Raw genomic sequence first — 19,846 nt, forward strand, 5'->3', positions numbered from 1 at the left:
CATTATGTATATTTGGCCCCAATTAAAAAATCTGTATATGCTAATAAGATGGGTGGTGTAGTGCTTAGTCACAAATTAATGCAAGTTAAGGACATGGAGAGTGAAGGGAAGATGGTATTTTGAACAGAGCAGTCAGAGACGGACTCGGGTGAATGATTTCTGAGCAGAGACATGAATGAATAAGAAACAGGGGTCAGAGGTTTATGGCACAGCACCTTTCCAGCCAGAAAAAAGAAAGTACACAGTCCTGAGGCAGAAGCATAACTGTCATATGTGAGGAACAAGTGAGGCTGGCAGAGACAAACGGAGGAGGAGATGACAGGAGAAAAATGTAGAGTGAATGGTAAAGCTAGGTGAATGAGCAAAACATAGGGCCTTCCAGGCCCCTTAAATTATCTGGATTTGCCTGAGTGAAATGAGAAGCCAGCAGAGGGTTTGAGGCAGAGCAGTGACATGACACGACTGACGTTCTCAAAGGGTCTCTAGCTGCTGTGTGAAGAGAGCATCCAGCACAGAGGCAGAACAATGGGGCTGTCACCTGCGAGGCCTCGAGCTGCCCAGTTCTCCCCTGAGGGCCCACCTCTCTGAGCTGGAGTCTCCTTCAGTGAAAGCTTTTCCTCTCTCTCCAGCTGGGATATCATATCTGGTTTGGAGGATGGATGCCCTGTCAAAAGATTTAAGTGAAAACATTAAAGACAAAGAGAACTGAAAAATGGCTCCAATCCCATAACGTAAGGCTCTGCCCCTCCCCCAAAGCATGGTTTCTCAAGACCCATCAAAAGAAATACATTTAGGATCATTAGAAGTCCATTACTATCACCGCCATATCGTGATTCAGAAGACATACTTGGTCACTCAGATGACCAAAACATATTCGGCCTTCATCCACGATTCCTGGCTCACAGGTCCTGCAACCCTTGGAATTTCCTTCACAGGTCCCAGAACCCTCAGAATTTCCTAAGTGTTGAGTGTGATACAGGTGTCTCTTGTTCACTGAGGGTGACTTCTGGACCCCACCCAAGGGTGAGGGCTGGTTGCCAGGAGAACCAGCCATATGATCAGAGGATCGGATCTTTCATTCCCACCCGCTGATTTCTGGGGAGCCTAAGGCTGAATCAACTGCCAGCGGTCAATGACCTAATCAACCATGACTACATGACGAAACCTCCATAAAACCCAACAGGACAGCTCACTGGCCCTTTCTTGGAAGGCTTCCATGTTGGGAAACCAGAACACTTCCTTGTGCCACTGAGCCGGGCCCCAAACTCCACGAGGACAGAAGCTCCTCTGTTTGGGACCTTGTCCTATCTATCTCTTCATGGGGCTGTTGATTCATATCCTGTAACATCTTTTGTAATAAATCAGTAACTGAGTGAGTGAACAGACTGTCTCAGGTTCTCAGTGAGCCGTTCGAGGAGGGGGCCGTAGGAATCTCCAGTTTGTGGCTGGTTGTCCAGAAGCACAGGTAACAACCTGGGTTGCGACTGGTGCCTGGAGTGGAGGGTGGTCTTCCGGGCCTGAGCCCTTTCCCTCTGGAATCTATCTCCGGGTAGACAGTCTGAGAAGTGAGTTGAATTGCTGGACTCTCTGCTGGCATCTGAGGACTGCGTGTTAGTGTGAAGAAGCCTCTACATATACGTGTTGGAATGGGATCCAGCACCCTTTGCAACCACACAAATTGCTGAAATAAAAGTTTAAAGACCCTGTTTCTAACCAATGTGTGTTCTCATCCCATCCTTTCCGGAGTCTGACGTCCTTCCTGTAAACTTGCAGTGACTGCTACGATGCACACTGTTCTTGCTAAGGAGCTCTGAGATTGAAACTCTATTCTCTATTATAAAAATGCTGATGCAACTTACTAAATTAATTTCAAGACACACCAATGGATCATGATCCACAAGTTTAAAAAAGATAAATGAAATAAGGAGCAAGGGGAACCCAACTCAACTGTTCATTTATAGTTCATTTATAAGAGATAATGTAGGGCTGGCCCAGTGGCATAGTGTTTAAGTTCGTGCACTCTGCTTCAGTGGCTCAGGGTTCGCTGGTTCGGATCCCAGGCGCAGATCTAGCACCACTCATCAAGCCACACTATGGCGGCATCCCACATAAAACAGAGGAAGATTGGCACAGATGTTAGCTCAGCGACAAATCTCCCTCAAGCAAAAAGAGGAAGATTGGCAACAGATGTTAGCTCAGGGCCAATCTTCCTCACCAAAAAAAAAAAAAAAAAAAAAAAAAGATAATGTAAAAAGAGTAGAAACATCTTCTCTTTATGCTCCAAAGGAACTAGAAAACTCTGATCTCTAAGGAGCCCTGAAGCCTTGAACCACTCGGCAGAGGTCAGGGGTGCTACTAAACATCTTAATATGCACAGGACAGTTCCCACAACCAAGAATTATGTGCCCCAAAATGTCAGCAGTGCCAAGGTTGGGAAACCCTGCTTGAGGGGATCAGTTAGAGAGGGCGTCTGTCCTCACCCACAGAGAGCAGGTTCCGGAAGTTCTCCAGCATCACGTCCCGGTACAGCTTCCTCTGGGAGGGGTCCAGCAGCCCCAGCTCGTCCTCATTGAAGGTCACGGCCACGTCCTTGAAGGTCACTGCCTCCTACAACACCAAACACACGCAACCTCAATCTTCCACCAATGGCCGCTGGGAGACGAGCAGACCAAGAAGGTGGAGGACATGTGTGGGGAGCTCTTCCAGATTCTGAGGAACCTCAACAACTCTTCCTGGTCGTTTCTCTTCCCCCTCCACATTCACACCAAAAATGCTGGGGGCGAGGGTGACAGGAGAAGGAAGGGAACGGAAAGAACACTGTCTCGTGTACATGTAATACGGTGCCTCTTATACAGTCACGTCTCTAGAACTGTCATTGTTAAATCTGGGATGCACACGTTTTACAGTCTGACTGACTGTCAAATCCTGTAAGCAATTTTGAGTTCCTTTGGTGCCAACAGTATCGAATAGTGCCTGTCTCCTGCCCTCCCTGGTCGATGCCTGCCAACCTGACAGGCCTCCAGGGCCCCTCCAGGGCAGGCACACGGTTCATTCTCTTCTCAGAGCACGCCGGATCTGTCGCCTGCAGCAGCAGTCAGCGTCAAGCTTAGGAGCACAGGCTCTGGAGACCGGCGGCCTCGGTTCACACGCTAAGGCCCTGTCCGTGACTAGCTGTGTGACCTTGGACAAGTCACCTAACTTCTGCATACGTCAATTTCCTCATCTGTTTAAGAGCACTGCATCATAGGGTACTTGAAGGGGGTCAGTGAGAATAGGTGAAGGACTCAGGACAGTATCTGACGCACATTGATTACCCCATAAATGTCAGCTGTCACTATTACTATCATCATTTTTCCTGGTTGCATGGTATTCCACAAAAGTGATGATGTAATATAGGGCTGCCCTGTGGCCAAGTGGTTAAGTTCACACGCTCTGCTTCAGCAGCTGAGGTTTGCCAGTTTGGATCTTGGCTGTGGACCTATGCACCACTCATCAAGCCGTGCTGTGGCGGCGTAACACAAAAAATAGAGGAAGACTGGCACAGATGTTAACTCAGGGCCAATCTTCCTCACCAAAAAGAAAAAAAAGGTGATGATCTAATATATTTAACCATTCCAAATAATTAAAACACAATAATTTAAAAAATTTAAATTATTAAGAATGTTGCAAAAACCACATTTTTACATGGGTCTCAGCCAACTTGTCTGGTTGTTTCCTTACGATAAGTTCCAAGAAGTGCCAATTGCACTATCAAAAAATATGCACCTTTATTTTGCTAGTATAATGGCAATTTTCCCAATTAACTCTTCCTGGAAGAGAGAAGTGTCCCTAATTCTCCACACTCTGGCCCAAGCTGGACATTACCTTATCTTTTTAAATCTTCGGCAATTTCGTAAGTGACAAAAACAGCTCTTTAAAAAAAATTCCCATTTACTTAACTTCTTGAACAGATGCTCTTTCGATATATTTTTTTCACATACTGCATGATCCTTTCCTTGCTCACAGTCCTGAGTATCTTATGCATCAGTACGATTCCTCTTGAGACTGTCAGGCGTGTCTCCAGCACGGATAAATTCCCACCCTCACCCCTTCCTGTTTCCCATTTGTCTTTGTTTACGGTGTTTCTCTGTATGGAAATAACAATTATTCATCTAAAGACTCAACTCATCTCTGCATTTGTTTTGGCCAGAGTTCTGAGCATCTCTGGACTAAAAAACTGGATGACACACATGGTAAGGAGGCAGGCGTGAAGAAGAGGACCCAAGTGAGAAGCAGTGCTATTTCTGGAGTCTTCCATCCACCAGACATGCCAGGCACACCCACAATGTGGCCTCAGGTCCCTGAATGAAGTCGCTTTTCCTCTGAGTCTCTCCATTTACCCTAATTGGATGCCTGAAATTCCTGGCTTAGACAACAGGGACTTGAGTGTCAGGTGGGCACTGGCCGGACTTCAGTAGGTCTCCGGGTTCAGAAACCTGTTTCTTTGTGTTAAAATGCAGGTGAGACCATCAACATCCTCGCCCGGCTGCTCCATGGAGGAAATGCCTGGCAAGCGCCTGGTGCGAAAGCCTTTGGAAACTAAGTATGTACTTCTTTGAAACAGACTAACGTGTCAATGAATAAAACTGATACTTGGCTATAACACAAACATGATTTAACTTAGAATTAAAGAATCCAACTCTTTTTGTTTGAAACTAAAATTATTTTCTCCGAGCTCAGTACCAGTTGGACTGTGTTGCACAAGCCGTTCTTCAGACACTCTTTGCACAAAATGTGAGGCAGCACGTGCGAAAAAACAATTCCGTCTGGGGAACTTGGAGGAAAAAAATGGTAGAATTGTCAGGATTCCTGTTCGGAAAGAAAGGCTGTACATAGAAAAACTGTCACTGGAAACATCTATCAAATAGTAAAATTCATAAACCACAGAAATAAGGAGAATGGGGAAAAATATTAGGTAAACTATGGAAAATGATGCAGCCATTTATGATGTAGGGACTATAAAATTAAATTGGAGACATCCAAAATGGTCCTTAAACTGTGATCACAAATACATACATGTAAATGCAAAGGAAAAGGAATGTGGGAAAACGAAAACTGTTGATCTGTAAACATGTTTATCCTGAGGGTATTGCTCTTCATTTTTAAAAAAAAATATCTATTAGGGGCCGGCCTGTGGCTGAGCGGTTAAAGTTCCGTGCACTCCACTTTGGCAGCCCAGGTTCGCGGGTTTGGACACTGGGCATGCACCTGCTGCACGCACTCATCAGCCACGCGGTGGAGGCGTCCCACATACAAAGTGGAGGAAGATCGGCACAGATGTTAGTGTAACCTTGGGCCCATTTAGAGCCAGTCTGAACAGACCTCCATCTCTGATCAACAAAAGTGATTAAGGATTGTCTTTCAGAAAAACTGCAAAGTCATGCAGCCAGGGCACGCACAAAAGGAGAAATCCTGACCTGAAACGACCTCAGAACCAAAGATCCTCCCTCCCACAGAACCCAAGGACTGGGATGTGACCGGAACTTGAAAGCTGGACTCTTATCAGAAGCGAGGGGTGCCACATTCAGGAAGATCCGGTGTTAAAATTCTTTCTCCTCCATGTGCAGAATGCTTAGAACCCCGCCATAAATGCTTAGAGCCCCACCGTAAATGCTTAGAGCCCCATCATAAATGCTTACAATCTTACCATAAATGCCTGAAGCCCACCAGTCAAAGCCTGTCCCACCAGGGTTTCCGCATGCAGACCTGTTCTCCCTAACCTCTTAAATTTCGTCCTGAATCATGCATCAGGGAGACAGATCTGAGGACACATGCCCCGTGTCTCCCTGGAGATTGATCTCACAGAATAAAAGCTGCTTTCTCCCCTCCAAGGCTGGTGCCATAATTGATTGGTTTGTTTACGCACATCGGGCAGAGAGCTCCAATTTGGGGCTGCAACAATTGGCGACCACAAAGGGACGAGGTCATGTAACAGCCTGCCCGAGGCTCTGAAACCCCCTGCGGGGTGTGGGGTCTTTCCATCGACCCTAAGCGGCTGCCTAGACAATTTCGTCTAGACGCTCAACTGACTGGATTCCCGTTTCCCCGCAGCAGCGCTCCAGGCCCCAAGGCATTTTTTTGTTTCCTTTGAGAGAAGAAAACAGCTCCAGGATCAGATGTCTTTTGGGTGAGTGACCTCGTTGAAACGCACCTGTGCCTAAATTGTCTAATACCTCATAAGGATTGTGGGTTGGAGGCCCACCGATGAGATCTGGCTGCTGGGTTAAAGTCCCAAATCTAGGATTGTGGGGGACAATACAAAGGGTGACAGCCGCTGAGGCCCCTGAAGGATCGGGTTAGAGTCCCGAGCCCTGGGGTGGGGTCCCAGAGCAATGCATTTCTCTGTCTGTTCACGTTTGTCTGTTTGACTGTGTTATTTGTTAAAAATTGGCTGCTTGGGGACTGAATTTCTTGGTGACCGTACAAACTGCCTTTTTAGATTAATCTTATGAGGGTCCTCTGACTCCGAAGAAGAGAGGCACCATTCCCTCTGGTCCTTCGGGACATTCCCAGGTGACTGGGGCCTTGCAGAGGTGTCGGGGCATCTGCCCATGATGTGCAACGGCCTCATAGGGACCCCATTGGAAGACTATCTTACTGGGCCCTCACTGGTCATGGGAAGGCAGTCGACAGCGGCAGTTCATCCGGGGCCTGAATGACCTAAACTTGGTGGGGGCCAGAACACGTAAGGGGAAGAGCTAACCCCTTGGTGTTTCTTGGGAGAGCTGTTCCCACAAGCACTGTGTCAGCCCTGAAACACCTTTCCCTAGAAGGACCTTGTTTGTTGCAGCCACCTTGATAAAAGCCCCCTCAAAATGGGAAATAAAAACAGTAACCAGAATGTAGCCCACTGTGAAACATTCTTCAGAAGTGGGCAATGTCCAGTGATAAGGCCACGAAGAAGAAGACAATGACTTTTCTTTGTAACACAAGCTGGCCCCAATACTCATTGGGATCAGATGAGGTATGGCCCTAGAACGGGTCTCTGAATTACAATACCATCTTGCAATTAGACCTATTCCATAAAAGGGAAGAGAAATGAGATGAGATCCCTACGTGCAGTCTTTTATGTCTTTATATCAGAAGAAGAATTTGGCAAAAAGATGGAAGATCATGCTTCAGAGGGAGGATCTGCAGAAAAATCCTGTCCTTCCAGAATCAAAGCCAGAGGCTGACCTTGTCCTTCCGCATTTGCAGTCTCCCACAGCTCCCACACCACGTGCCAGAGGTGCAGCTGGAGATGACCGGGAAGGGTATGATGACCCCCCTGAAGCCGCTGGCTCGGCTTTATAGCCCCCTTTACCTAACAGTCAGACACGATGGTCTCCCCTCCTCATACCCGTCAGGTACTCAATTTGACCTGGGGAACGCTCCACCCCAGGCAGGACAATTTCCCTTAAGACAAGTCGCTGCAGGTGTCGATGGCCCCGGCCAGCCCAGAGGGTTTTCTATGTGCATACTCCCTTTTCAACTTCGGACTTAGACAAATGGAAAAACAACATGTCTACTTATCAAGACGATCCCAAAAGGATGGAAAGTTTATTTACGTCCATCTTTGCTACTCATGACCCCAACTGGGCGGACATTCAGGCCCTTATGGACACACTCCTCACCCCAGAGGAGCAGAGGACAGTACTGGACAGAGTTCATCAGGGGGCGGAGAGACTCCATGAGTCACAACCTAACAATCCAATCAGGGCTCCAGCGGAAGAGGCCCCACCTGGAGTTGACCCAGGCTGGGATCCCAATGACCCCGGAGATCGGGCAAGGTTAAGCCAACATAAAGCATGTCTAATAACTGGAATGCAGGAGGGGGTTCCAAAACTAAGAAGCCTAAATAAGGTCCAGGAAGTACAACAAGGGCCAAAAGAAAATCCTTCAACCTTTCTAGAGTCTTTGAAGCCTGCAGAAAGCGCGCTGACATGGACCCGGAGCATCCGGATAGCATGAAGCTGGTCAACATGGCCTCTTTCAGCCAGAGAGCACCTGAGGTAAAGAAGAAACTGCACAAATGGGATGGGGGATTAGGGATGCCCATCTCACAGCGTGTTGAGATTGCATTTAAGGTGTCCAATAGCCGAGACCAGGAACAAGAGAAACGAAAACAGCGGGAGATGTGGCACCAGGTCAGTCTACTCGCAGCTCGGCAGCCTTCAGCCACAATCCGCCAAGGCCAATGAGAGAAGACAGACAGCCACGGGTGAGACTGCTGGGGCCCCCACCTTCCAACCGCAAGAGAGACTCAGGCCTGGGGCCAAGACAATGTGCCCTTTGTAAGCAGCAGGGACACTGGAAATGAGAATGTCCCAACCTCCCTCTGCTGGAGGGGAAAGAGGCTGGCCTCAAAGTCCCCCAGATGCCACAGCTGCAGGAAGGATGGAGCCTGGTGGGTCCTTCAAACTCCATTAGCTCCATTGACATTTTCTACGAGGAACGCCAGGGAACCACAGCAGTGGGAAAGAAACTCAGAGACTGTGTGATTGACACCAGAACTACTTATTCTGAACTTATTCTAAATCCCAGGCAGGGCCCTCTCTCCCCCAGGGCCACATCCATTCCTAGTGTCTCTGGCAAAGTTTGTCATAAGCCTTTCCGACAGTCGCTCGAGTGCCACATAGAGAAATCATAGCCAAAACACAGCTTTCTGTATATGCCTGAGTTCCCTAGTCCGTTGTTGGGACGAGATCTACTGACAAAATTAAATGCCCAAGCGACCTTTTCACCAGAAAAAGCAGACACTAAAGTCCTCCCAGATCAAGCCCGTGCCTTCCAAGCAGCGCTGTCACAACTGGGAGAAGAGCCTCAATCGGAAGTCCCTGATGAAATTCTGCAAAAGTAAGAGCAGACGTTTGGGCCGACGGGGAACCAGGGAGAGCCAAGACAGTTAATCCAAGAGTAGTTAAACTCTGCCCAGACGCCAAGGCTCCAGGTTCAAGGCAAGCCCCTTCACAGACACATGCGAGAGAGGGTGCGAAGCCTCTGACAGCCGCCTTTCTCAAATGCCAATCAATCTGACTGTGTCAATCCCCATATAACACTCCCATCCTACCAGTGCAAACACCCGGGACCGAAGACAACCATTGTGTACAGGATTCGAGAGCCAATAATCAAATGTTAGAGGATGCACATCCAGTGGTACCAAATCCTTATACTCTGCTTACAACTCTATCCGGAGACTTCGGCTGGCTTACAGTTCCGGACTTGAAGGATGCCTTTTACTGCATACCCGAGTCCTGAGTTCCAGCAACTGCTTGCCTTGAATGGGACAATCCAGAGACTAACGTAAAACGATACTGCTGGATGGTCCTCCCGCAAGGATTCCAAAATGCCCCCACCGTCTTCGGGGAAGCCCCAGCCAAGGACGTAAGGGATCTCCAGTTAAGTGAAGGAGTCTTACTCCAATACATGGATGACGTACTGATTGCCGGTAAAACTAAGGAAGCTTCAGACCCAACTACGATCATTACCTTACACTTTCTGGTAGAAAGGGGATATAAAGTCTCTAAGAAAAATCACCAATTTCTCAACCGACTGTAAAGTCCCTAGGATTTGAGTTATCACAAGGACAAAGAAACTTACTGCCTGATGGAAGGGAGGCACTAGCTAGGGTGGCTGTGCCCACCACCAGAGACAAGTGCGAGGGTTCCTGGGCATGGCAGGATTGTGCCGTAGCTAGATCCCCAACTCTGGACTGACAGCCAAGCCCGTCCATGAGGCTCTCAAGGGTGCAGACAGTGAACTCCTTCACTGGACTGGAGGACGCCATAAAGCCTTCCAAACCGTGAAAGAGAAGCTGCTCACCGCCCTGCTCAAGGCCTCCCAGACAGCAGGAAGCCGTCTGACCTGTTTGTTCATGAAAGGCAAGGAGTTAGCCTCGGGCACTAACCCAGAATTGGGGTAACATGAGAAGGCCTGTAGCCTACTTCTCAGAACAGATGGATACAGTGACTAAAGGATGGCCCGTCTGCCTGAGGGCGGTAGCCGCCAGCTGTGCCTTGTTACAGGAGACAGAAAAGTTTCCTTTGGGTCGGCCCACTACTGTGCAGACTCCTCACTGTGTACATCCTCTTCTAGAACAAAAGGGAGGATACTGGCTCACCTCGGGGAGGATAGGTAAATACCAGGCACTACCACCAGACAACGTGAATGTAAAATTAAAGGTGGTATCCACCGCAAATCCAGCCACTTTGCCTCGCTCTACCGTAGGAGAACCTGTCCATGATTGCATGCAAATAATTGAAGAGGTTTATTCCAGCAGCCCCGACCTGAGTGCCCAGCCTTTGGAAAATCCAGATACGGAAATGTTGACTGATGGAGCATCTTCATGGACCGTGGACTCCAGGATGCTGAGTACGCAGTGGTGACTCCTCAGGAAAGCCCAGAAGCAGAAGCCCTCCCTCCAGGTCCGTCTGCCCAGAAGGCAGAGATCAGCCCCCTCGAGAGCCGTGCACCTTGGAGCTAAGAGGAAGGTAACCATTTATACGATGCTCAGGATGCCTCCTCCATCGTGCACGCACATGGGGCCATATGGAAAGAGAGAGGGCTGCTAACTCTAAGAAGAAAAGTCATCAAACACGCAGAGGGGATACTGGCCCTATTAGAATCTGTTCTGATGCTGGAAAAAGTGGCCGTAGTACATTGCCGGGGCCACCCAAAGACTGACAGCTACATAGCGAAAGGAAATAATCTGGCTGATCGGGGAGCAGAACAGGCAGCCAGAACCAAAGACCCAGATCCTAAAGCCCCAGCACTCACCCTGAGTGTGGATCTGTCCCTGGTTAAGCCTCAGTATCAGAAACGGATTTAAAGTGAGCAGACGAATGGGGTTTGCACACAGACTCACGAAGCTCAGGTGGCGATCAGTACCAAACGCCTAAAGCAGGCTGGACCTATAAAGAATGGGGACCAGTGCTTACAGCCGAGCACCGAACGGGAAAAATCAGTACTCACCTGCATCCGGGAACCCATTATGGGAAAGACGCAACCTACCAGTGGCTACAAAGTTTAATGTTGGTCCACAAATGCAAAGGACTATCCAGAAGGTAGTACAGAATTGCTTGATATGTGCCAGAAGCAATCCCCAAAGTGGGCCACCACCTATAATCCACAGGGGGCAAACCTGAAGGACAGAACCATGGGAGGATTGGCAAATAGACTTTACTGCGATGCAAAGAGCTGTGGGAAGTTACAGATTTTTGCTGGTATTTGTGGACCCTCCTAGGATGGGTCGAAGCCTTTCCGTGCAAGACAGAAGAGGCTTCCAAAGTAACAAAGGCCTCACTAAAAGGAATGACCCCTCGCTTTGGGCTGCGTCTTTCAATTCAAAGCGACAGCGGAGGAGCCTGCACAGCCAAAGCAACACAAGAGGTGTCTGGAGCCCTCGGAATGCAATGGAAGTCATGCGTTTCACGGAGGCCTCAGTCTACGGGAAAGACTGAAAAGATGAACCAGACCCTAAAGAAAACAATTGCCAAAATACGTCAGGAAACCAACCTAACATGGGATAGGGTCTTGCAGTTGCCCTGCTTGGGTAAGAGCAGCCCCGAGAAGCAGGCTTCAGTCAAGACCTTCTGAATTGTCACATGGGAGACCCCTCCTTCACACTCAGTACTACTGCAATCTTGAAGATGGTCATGTTGTAAAAGAACTGGATGCTATAAAACGTGTACGGTCTCTAGGTGCTACTTTACGTGCTATACGTAAGTACACTTCCAGGCGATTGATGTTCCCCCTCCCGACGTGCCCCTGCACCGCGTAAGCCCAGGGCATTGGGTGGGTCCCTCCTCAAGACGTGGAAAAGTCAACACCCTGAGGACCAACTGCAACCTAAGTGGAATGATGTCCTTCTGGTCACACATTCTTCAGTGAAATTAAAGGGAGTGAAGCAGGGCTGGCCCCATGGCCGAGTGGTTAAATTCACACGCTCCGCTGCAGGCGGCCCCGTGTTTCGTTGGTTCGAATCCTGGGCGCGGACATGGCACTGCTCATCAAACCACACTGAGGCAGCGTCCCACATGCCACAACTAGAAGGACCCACAACGAAGAATATACAACTATGTACCGGGGGGCTTTGGGGAGAAAAAGGAAAAAATTTAAAAAATCTTTAAAAAAAAAAAGGGAGTGAAGCCTTGGGTACACCACTCACGAGTTCAAATAGCCCTGATTTCCAGCCAGGAGCTCCCTCGTCCTCTTTCTAATTCTCTAACAGGGAACGCCCTTCACAGACAGCAGCAAACGGAAGGACCGAATCTTGCAAACACTGGGCGGGCATGGCGGCCTATGGCACGCAGTTCCACCCGAGAATATTCCTGTGAACCTCTAACTGATCTTAAGTTACTTTCCAGAAAAAGCAACAAAAACTGAGGGAACCCTTGGGTCTCCAGGTACCAGGCTGAGTGGGTTTCAATACCCTTTCCGACCCCTGACTTCGACTGACCAATACAACTATCTCCAAACCAGGATGAGAAGACGGCATCTGTTGTAGACAGCTGTCCCAAGACTCCGGACCAGGCCTGTATCCTTAACCTTTTATCTCATTTCAAATCCTCATGACATTTAAATTGCTCTAACAATTAATTTCTAGATTGTCTTACTTTTAAACCTACCCCAGTACCTCCCTCTGCCGGTTCTATAAGCTGGAATATAAGACCCTTTCATTAATCACAAAATGCCACTTAAGATTTTCCTGATATTCTGTTTGTTTTTCCAATCTACATCTGAATGGGCCTCTAATCGCAAGGTTTTACAATGGATTCCCTCCTTGGCGGCACACAACAGTCAGTCTAATTGCTGCACATGTGACCCACTTCCCGTTTCCAGTACGTCTGGGTTACCTTGCTTGGTCTCTCTCCTACAAGGTACAGATTGAAAAGCTTTAAAGTGATTTATTAAGATAGAAAGATCTAGTATTCACAGTATATCCAATATTACCAATTATGATCCTGAAACGTGGCCAATGGCCCACACCATTCATGATACAGGATGTGGCTTCTCTTTCTCTCTTACTCAGACCATACAATGATCCCAAGAACTCACAAAGAAACTAAAGCAGACAGGTAATACTGCAAGAACTATGGGAGGTTTTACCCCAATCTGGGATGGATGCGTTTGGCGTCCTCCTAGTTATGGATCTTTAAATGCACCGGTACCCTTATGTTGGGAACAAAGAAATCATTCCAAACAAAATTTTCCGAATTGCACCAGAAATACGGGATGCATATCCCCTGAGTCATGTCAAAATACTATCGTACTTAAAGAAAGTGATTGGTCTGGAACAGACTGGTCTCGATGGCCAGGCATTTACTGGATGGCTCCTAATGGGACTCAGTGGTTCTGTGCAACAAACCTCTGGCCTTGGCTACCACCTGGATGGCTAGGGCGCTATGCCCTGGGCTTCCCTTGGAAGCAGGAAAGGATGCGTCCCGAGCTGACCTCCGTTGCTACTCTTCCTGTCCTTAAGGTCAGATGGACTCATTCGGTGTTCCACTGGTACGACCCACTTAGCAGCTATATTTGCTCCTCCCTTGGGGCTAGAAGATGTCATAACACATGTAGAAGCTCTGACTAAATTTAGGCCCTTCCCAAAAGTCAAGTAGGAACAGCCTTGTTAACTACTTAAGTGTCTTTAATGAGGAAGGATGTCCTCCAAAACAGAATGGCCTTAGATATTCTCACAGCCTCCCAAGGTCGAACATGTGCAATTCTTCAGACTGACTGCTGTGTCTATACACCTGATGAATCTCCAATGTGCCATCCGGGTTAAAGCACATGAGAAAGCAAGTGAATGCCCTGAGTGACCCCACCCTCGGTCCTGATTTATTTGGTTGCTTCCCTCGGGTGTTGGTTCCTTTTTAAGATCCGGATTTCAATTTCTATTACTTTTTGGAATTCTTGTATTAGTCATAGTATTCAAACTGATTACTGTTTTCTTTACCCAGTGTTGTAAGACTAGTATGCAAGCTAACGTAATGATGGCTCGACAACTCGAAATGGTCAATCAATTTTATGACTCCGAACGAATTTCTCTTCCTGATAAAGACTATTTCTGATAAAACTTAAGAACTTATTTTGAAAATAGTCTTTTCCATAATTATAAACAATATAATCATAAAGAATCACAAAAAGCACAGGCACAATGTCCGCACAACAATCTAAAGTTAATTGAAAAACATATGAAAAGCTTCCTCTGTTAATGGGTATATATCCACGCTTGTCCACAGTGTCCCCCCAACGTGGATAACTAGGCAAACCAATGGGACAAAGGCCCAGCACAGAGGCACCTGAGGGGTCCAGGGCAGGCAGTAACCACCCTGGCGCCGATGGACGATACTTTGATCATCAGTGCCTTCCACAGAAGGATCGTCAAAAATGGGGAAAAGGATAAATACATGGAAAGCAATAGGATATATTAGAACATAGGAGGGAGCTGCTTAGTTTCAAGTTAATTTGGCCTAACCCAGTTTTTCACAAAAAGGCCTGACTGGCCTGTTGGGCAGGCTTTGTACATCTGCTTTAGGCACTGACAATGTCCCCAAAGCCAAGATAGAGATGCCACCCTCCTCTCAACCCAGTCTCTCTTTATACATAAGAATTTCTCCCCAGTGAGGCATGGCTGTACCTACTAACAGGTCCTTTGGTGACGGTCTTGTTATGCCTCCTGTTCAGGTTTGAGAATCTTAACTCTCTTGTCAAGTCTACTCCCAGAGACCCAAGGAGATCAATCCCTCCAAGAACAACTCTCTGGAACTTGTGAGTAGTTACAATTATAAGCTGGTCATTCCTCAAGTCCCTGTTAGGCCCACGCCCTTTACCAGCAGGAAGCAGCTAGAGTGGTCATCACCCCATTCCCTCAAGATTGAGGAATGAACAATAAATAGGGGGGATTTGTACCCCTGGGCCCATTTTTAGAGTCAGTCTGAACAGACCTCCATCTCTGATCAACAAAAACGATTAAGGATTGTCTTTCAGAAAAACTGCAAAGTCATGCAGCCAAGGCAGGCACAAAATAAGAAATCCTGACCTGAAATGACCTCAGAACCAAAGCTCATCCTTCCCGCGGAACCTAAGGACTGGGACACGACTGGAACTCGAAAGCTGGACTCTTATCAGAAGCGAGGGGTCCCACATTCAGGAAGATCTGGTGTTAAAATTCTTTCTCCTCCACGTGCAAAATGTTTAGAAGACCACCATAAATGTTTAGAACCTTATCACAAATGCCTGAAGCCCACCAATCAAAGCCTGTCCCACCACCGTTTCCATGTGCCAACCTGTTCTCCCTAACCTTTTAAATTTCATCCTAAATTGGGAATCAGGGAGACAGATCTGAGGACACACGCCCCCTGTCTCCCTGGAGATCGATCTCACAGAATAAAAGCTGCTTTCTCCCCTCAAAAGCTAATGTGTAATTAATTGGCTTGTTTATGCAAATCAGGCAAAGACCCCCAATTTGGAGCGGCAACATTAGCTGAGTTAATCTTACTTAAGCAAAAAAAAAAAAGGAAAAAAAAGGAAGAGTGGCAACGGCTATTAGCTCAGGGTGAATCTTCCTCACCAAAAAAAAAAAAGTATTAAATTTTAATTTTCACATAATTATTTGCAAATAAGCAAAAAGCAAGAGCCTAGCTTATAGCAATTCCTCAAGTGACTTTGGTTCCCTTTTATGTGACCAAGCAAGAAAACAGTATGTCCAATCTTTGGGAAATGAGATGTCCTTTTAAGAAACAGAAAGGCAAACCCAACTCACCTGGAACTTGGTCATTTTTCTCCTCTTCCTTCTGGGGAAAGGCAGAGATCTGGGAAGGCAAAACTGGGGAAGGGAAAGGCATCATGAGAGAGATGCTTCGGGATGCCGCTGGTCCACATGGCACTCCAGGGGAACAGAAAGGGATGGCCTTTCTCTAGGCAGACACAGTGGCAACCTGGCTGGAGGGGCCGATTCCAGCTTCCCCTGGGCACCCTCTGCCAGCTGCCTTTGTTCAAGAACAATCCACACAACAGCCCTAGCCCCAGGGAGCTCCTGGGGGACTTCGGAGCCTGAGTGTCAGAAGAATGAGCTACACAGACAGGCAGTGTAACGTCACAAGGCCAAAATGCCTGCACTCAAATTCCGGCATTTCTACTTATTACTTACTAGCTGTGTAAACCCTGGGCAAGTTCATCTCTCTGTCCTCAACACAGGCACCTGTCTAGGGAGATGCGGATAATGCTGGTATTCCCTGGTTCCTGCAGCTTCAGACAAGCTTGGGCTCTCACGCTTCATAAAACAGCCCTTGGGAAGGTGCTTTCCCGAAAATGAGTCTTCTAAGAAACCTAGACTTCAAAGATGACTGCTGTGCCAAGAGTTACGGTGATTCTCAGACAAGTCTAGTTCTGACAGGTTATCTCACAGATAATTGGCTCCGTCGGTAATGAAAGTTAAATTACCACGGATTCCTCGCCAACAGACGTAATTACTCACACATATTATCAAACTGGAAAAATCTCAACGAAGCTTCTTTCCCCATAGGCGTGGCGGTAATCAATGACTAATAAAAACCACCTCAAGAAATCGTGTTGAATTTAGATCAACAGCGCGGGGTTACGACACAGCACTGAACGCTTCTTAACGCCTCGCTCCACATCAGTCGCTCTGCAAAGCTGCGATCAGCATTGGTCCTGATGCGGATAAACCACGGAGGACATCCCAGAGTCCTGCTGCAGACAACGCTCCCTTCTAACCGAGAGCCTAGAAGTGCAGGAATCCAGGAGCAGCCCCACGTCAGGCAGCGATCAGTGAAAGGACTATAGGGGTGGAAAAAGTGCTCCTTTCCTCCCTTGTAGGTTCTTTGGTTAGTCTGATAATTAAATTGCTATAAAGCAGACTACCAGGAGAAAAGCAGGAGCCTCAGAAAGATTTGAGGACTCAAAGGGTGGCTAGGTAATTGAGGTTTATACATCACCAACCACGGAAATGGGTGGGGGGTCTGGGGATGCAAAAGGTGAGGAAAGCACAGGGCGGCAGAGATGTTTCGAAAACAAAGGTTGCCCTGTTATGCAGAGAAGTTTCTTAGGTTAAAAGGGTTAATAGCTTTCTTCCTGGTACCGGCCCCCTTTCGGATGTAAATTTACGGAGTTTCAAGGGGGGGAGGAAAAGAGTTTTTCCGGAACCTGCTGGGTTTGGGATGCCTTCAGCTCAAAATAATCCTCATGCCAAAGTGGCCTATTTTGGGTTGACAAATTCTGCTCCCCTTCAGGACAGTGGCACTGCAGCTGGAGCTCCGATCGCAGCCCCGGCTCGCAGGAGCAGCCAAACAACAGGGCGCCGCTCCGAGCATCAGAATAGAATTGATGGTACCAGCCAGCATTTTCCCAGGCACTGTTTCTAAGCTTTCTCTAAGTAATCTCATTTAATGCTCCCAAGAACACCAGTGGGAGGGGATCATCCTTTTTAGCTATGAGAAGACGGAGGCGAGGCCAGATTAAGTAACTTGCCCTTCATCTCCCCGGAGAAACAGGCAGAGCCGGCCGGGAGGTCCGGGGCGAGGGCTGGGGGAGCGGAGCGCGGGGGACCCGCCAACTCGGAGCACGACCCCAGCGCGCCCCCGCCGCCTCCAGCCCGCCCTCCGCCGCGGGCCGCCGCTTCCCGTGCCCAGGAGCCGGGACCGGGTCCCCGCCGGCCCCACGCCGCGGCCGGGAGCCCGAGGGATGGCCGGGACGCGCGGCTCACTCACCTCACTCGGAGCAGGCTCGGCCCGACCTCGCCTTCCCGGAGCGGAACTGCCTCCTTCTGGACGCAGGTCCCGGACTACACTTCCCAGAATCCCCAAGCGGAAGCGCCTCCAATTTCACACACCTCTTGGACTACATTTCCCAGAATGAAGCTCGGGGGACCTCGCTTCCGACCCGCTGGCTTTTGTTTTGGCTGAAGCGCGTTCGGTGGACTGACTTTTCAGGCGCGGAGAGTGTCAGTTCCTTCTTGTTTTACTCATTTCTTCAAACTCATGAGAAAAATAATCGCGAATGTGAAAAAAGGTGGCCATCTTAGAGGAAAGCGAAGGTTGCAGTATAAAAATGGGTTAAAAACCAAGTTTTTTACGGGAGGCTAAAAATGGGAAACATGAAAGTGATTTAGGCTGAGCTTGCTAACACGACCTTAAGGAACACTGGACCTCAAACTTGTTTCGAATGCTGGCTCCCCAGATATCACCAATAAAACCTGTTAATAAGACAATGACGGAGTTATTGCTTCTCGGGGTGGGGGAGAACACCAGACCTTGGCACCTTGACGAGCAAAGTGTCGGAGCCGGGAAGGCAAGGTTGAGATTCAATAGGAATTGGAAATTTGGCTTAAACCGGGTCTTTCAATGCAAGAGACTTTATTAGGATTGCTAAGGATCATGATGCGACAGTCCAGGATTGGTGGGAGCAGCAAGGAATTTTGTAGGCGAGGAATCTGTAGGAGCAAACGGTTGGTGCTTTCTCTGGAAGAGTTGATGGGTATTTGTGAAAGTTCCTGTAATGAACAATCAAGCAGTTTGCTTGTGCAGGAATCTCCTGGAATAGGAGAGGCATGCTAATGACAACTGAATAGTTATGTTAATGTAGACAGTAAACTGTGGGAGGAGAGGTAGGTAAGTAGGAAGTTCCAATCTTCATTGTCTAGGTTGTCCAAGCTTTGTGTCCTGGGGGGAGGGGAGGGGAAGGAATAAAGCGTTTGACTCCTTTATTCCACAAGGCACCTTAACACTCTTGACAAGTGTGTGGAACGAGCTGTTCATTCCAATATGCTAAGAATTTACAAAAAGGCGATACAAACATTGATTAGGCTATAAACTTCATTAAAAATAAACACATTGGTTGTTATAGCAAACGAAAGCAGTTCCATCGCTGGGAATTTAAGAAAATGTTGTGATGCGTGCATATATGAAATCCTAAACTGTTTTGTAATTCGGGTTTTGCCTTCAGACATTTCATTACATATTTCTATTCTGCTCCTGACAGAAATTGTCTTGTGACTGAGTAAGCCAAGTGAAACCAGGAAGGCATGATTTTTCTCCCAGGCTGGGAATATATTTTGTAGCTTTTTATTATGAAAGTTTTCAAACATAGACAAAAGTAGAGAGAATAGTAAAATGGACCCCATATCCTTCCATCCCAAATTTAATTAACACTGTTTGAACCATTTAATTCATCTATCATTATTTTTCTTCTTTTAGTTACAATGGAATTTTCAAACAAATCTCTGACATCATGTCTTTTCACCCCAAATACCTTGCTAAATATTCTTAAAATAAAAGTGTTTTCTTTCGAAAGCACAATACCGTTATCACACTAAATAATTATCAATGATTCCTTAATATTTTCTAATATCCAAAGCCTATTCAAATTTTCCTCAAAAATCTCTCATAACTGTATTGTTCAAATCAATGTCCACAGAGTCCATTCATTTTATTTGTTTACCTACTCTGATGCATTTATACTTGAATACTATCCTTCCATTTCATTTTTTTTTTAAAGATTTTATTTTTTCCTTTTTTCTCCCCAAAGCCCCCCGGTACATAGTTGTATATTCTCAGTTGTGGGTCCTTCCAGCTGTGGCATGTGGGACACCACCTCAGCGTGGTCCAATGAGCAGTGCCATGTCTGCACCCAGGATCTGAACCAAGGAAACACTGGGCCGCCTGCAGCGGAGCGCTCGAACTTAACCACTCGGCCACGGGGCCAGCCCCCCATTTCATTTTTTACATCTTTCACCTGTTGAGGAATCAGGTCGGTTGTCTCAATGTCTCACATTCTGGATTTCTCCCATTGTTTATTTTTTGGGTCATTA

At 47.5% G+C, this 19,846-nt stretch overlaps 1 protein-coding gene across 3 annotated transcripts in view; it reads right to left on the bottom strand.

Moving 5' to 3' along the window:
• Nucleotides 1–17,858, bottom strand: part of ZNF235 (zinc finger protein 235) — a 39,664-nt gene extending 21,806 nt beyond the window's left edge. Inside the window, exons 1-4 of one of the 3 annotated variants that reach the window (XM_014831722.3) lie at nt 17,748–17,858; nt 15,782–15,844; nt 2,481–2,607; nt 581–664 (exon numbers count right to left, since the gene is read on the bottom strand). In XM_014831722.3, the coding sequence (XP_014687208.3) occupies nt 581–664; nt 2,481–2,607; nt 15,782–15,796 (226 nt within the window). In that variant the 5' untranslated portion in view covers nt 15,797–15,844; nt 17,748–17,858. Of the gene's footprint in view, nt 1–538; nt 665–2,480; nt 2,608–15,781; nt 15,845–17,747 lie in introns of all 3 variants that reach the window. The other 2 variants (XM_014831721.3, XM_070498593.1) reach the window with 2 other exon arrangements.
• Between the last annotated feature and the right edge of the window lie 1,988 nt (nt 17,859–19,846).

Source organism: Equus asinus, chromosome 26 (assembly GCF_041296235.1).
Source record: "Equus asinus isolate D_3611 breed Donkey chromosome 26, EquAss-T2T_v2, whole genome shotgun sequence".
Taxonomy (NCBI): Eukaryota; Metazoa; Chordata; class Mammalia; order Perissodactyla; family Equidae; genus Equus; species Equus asinus.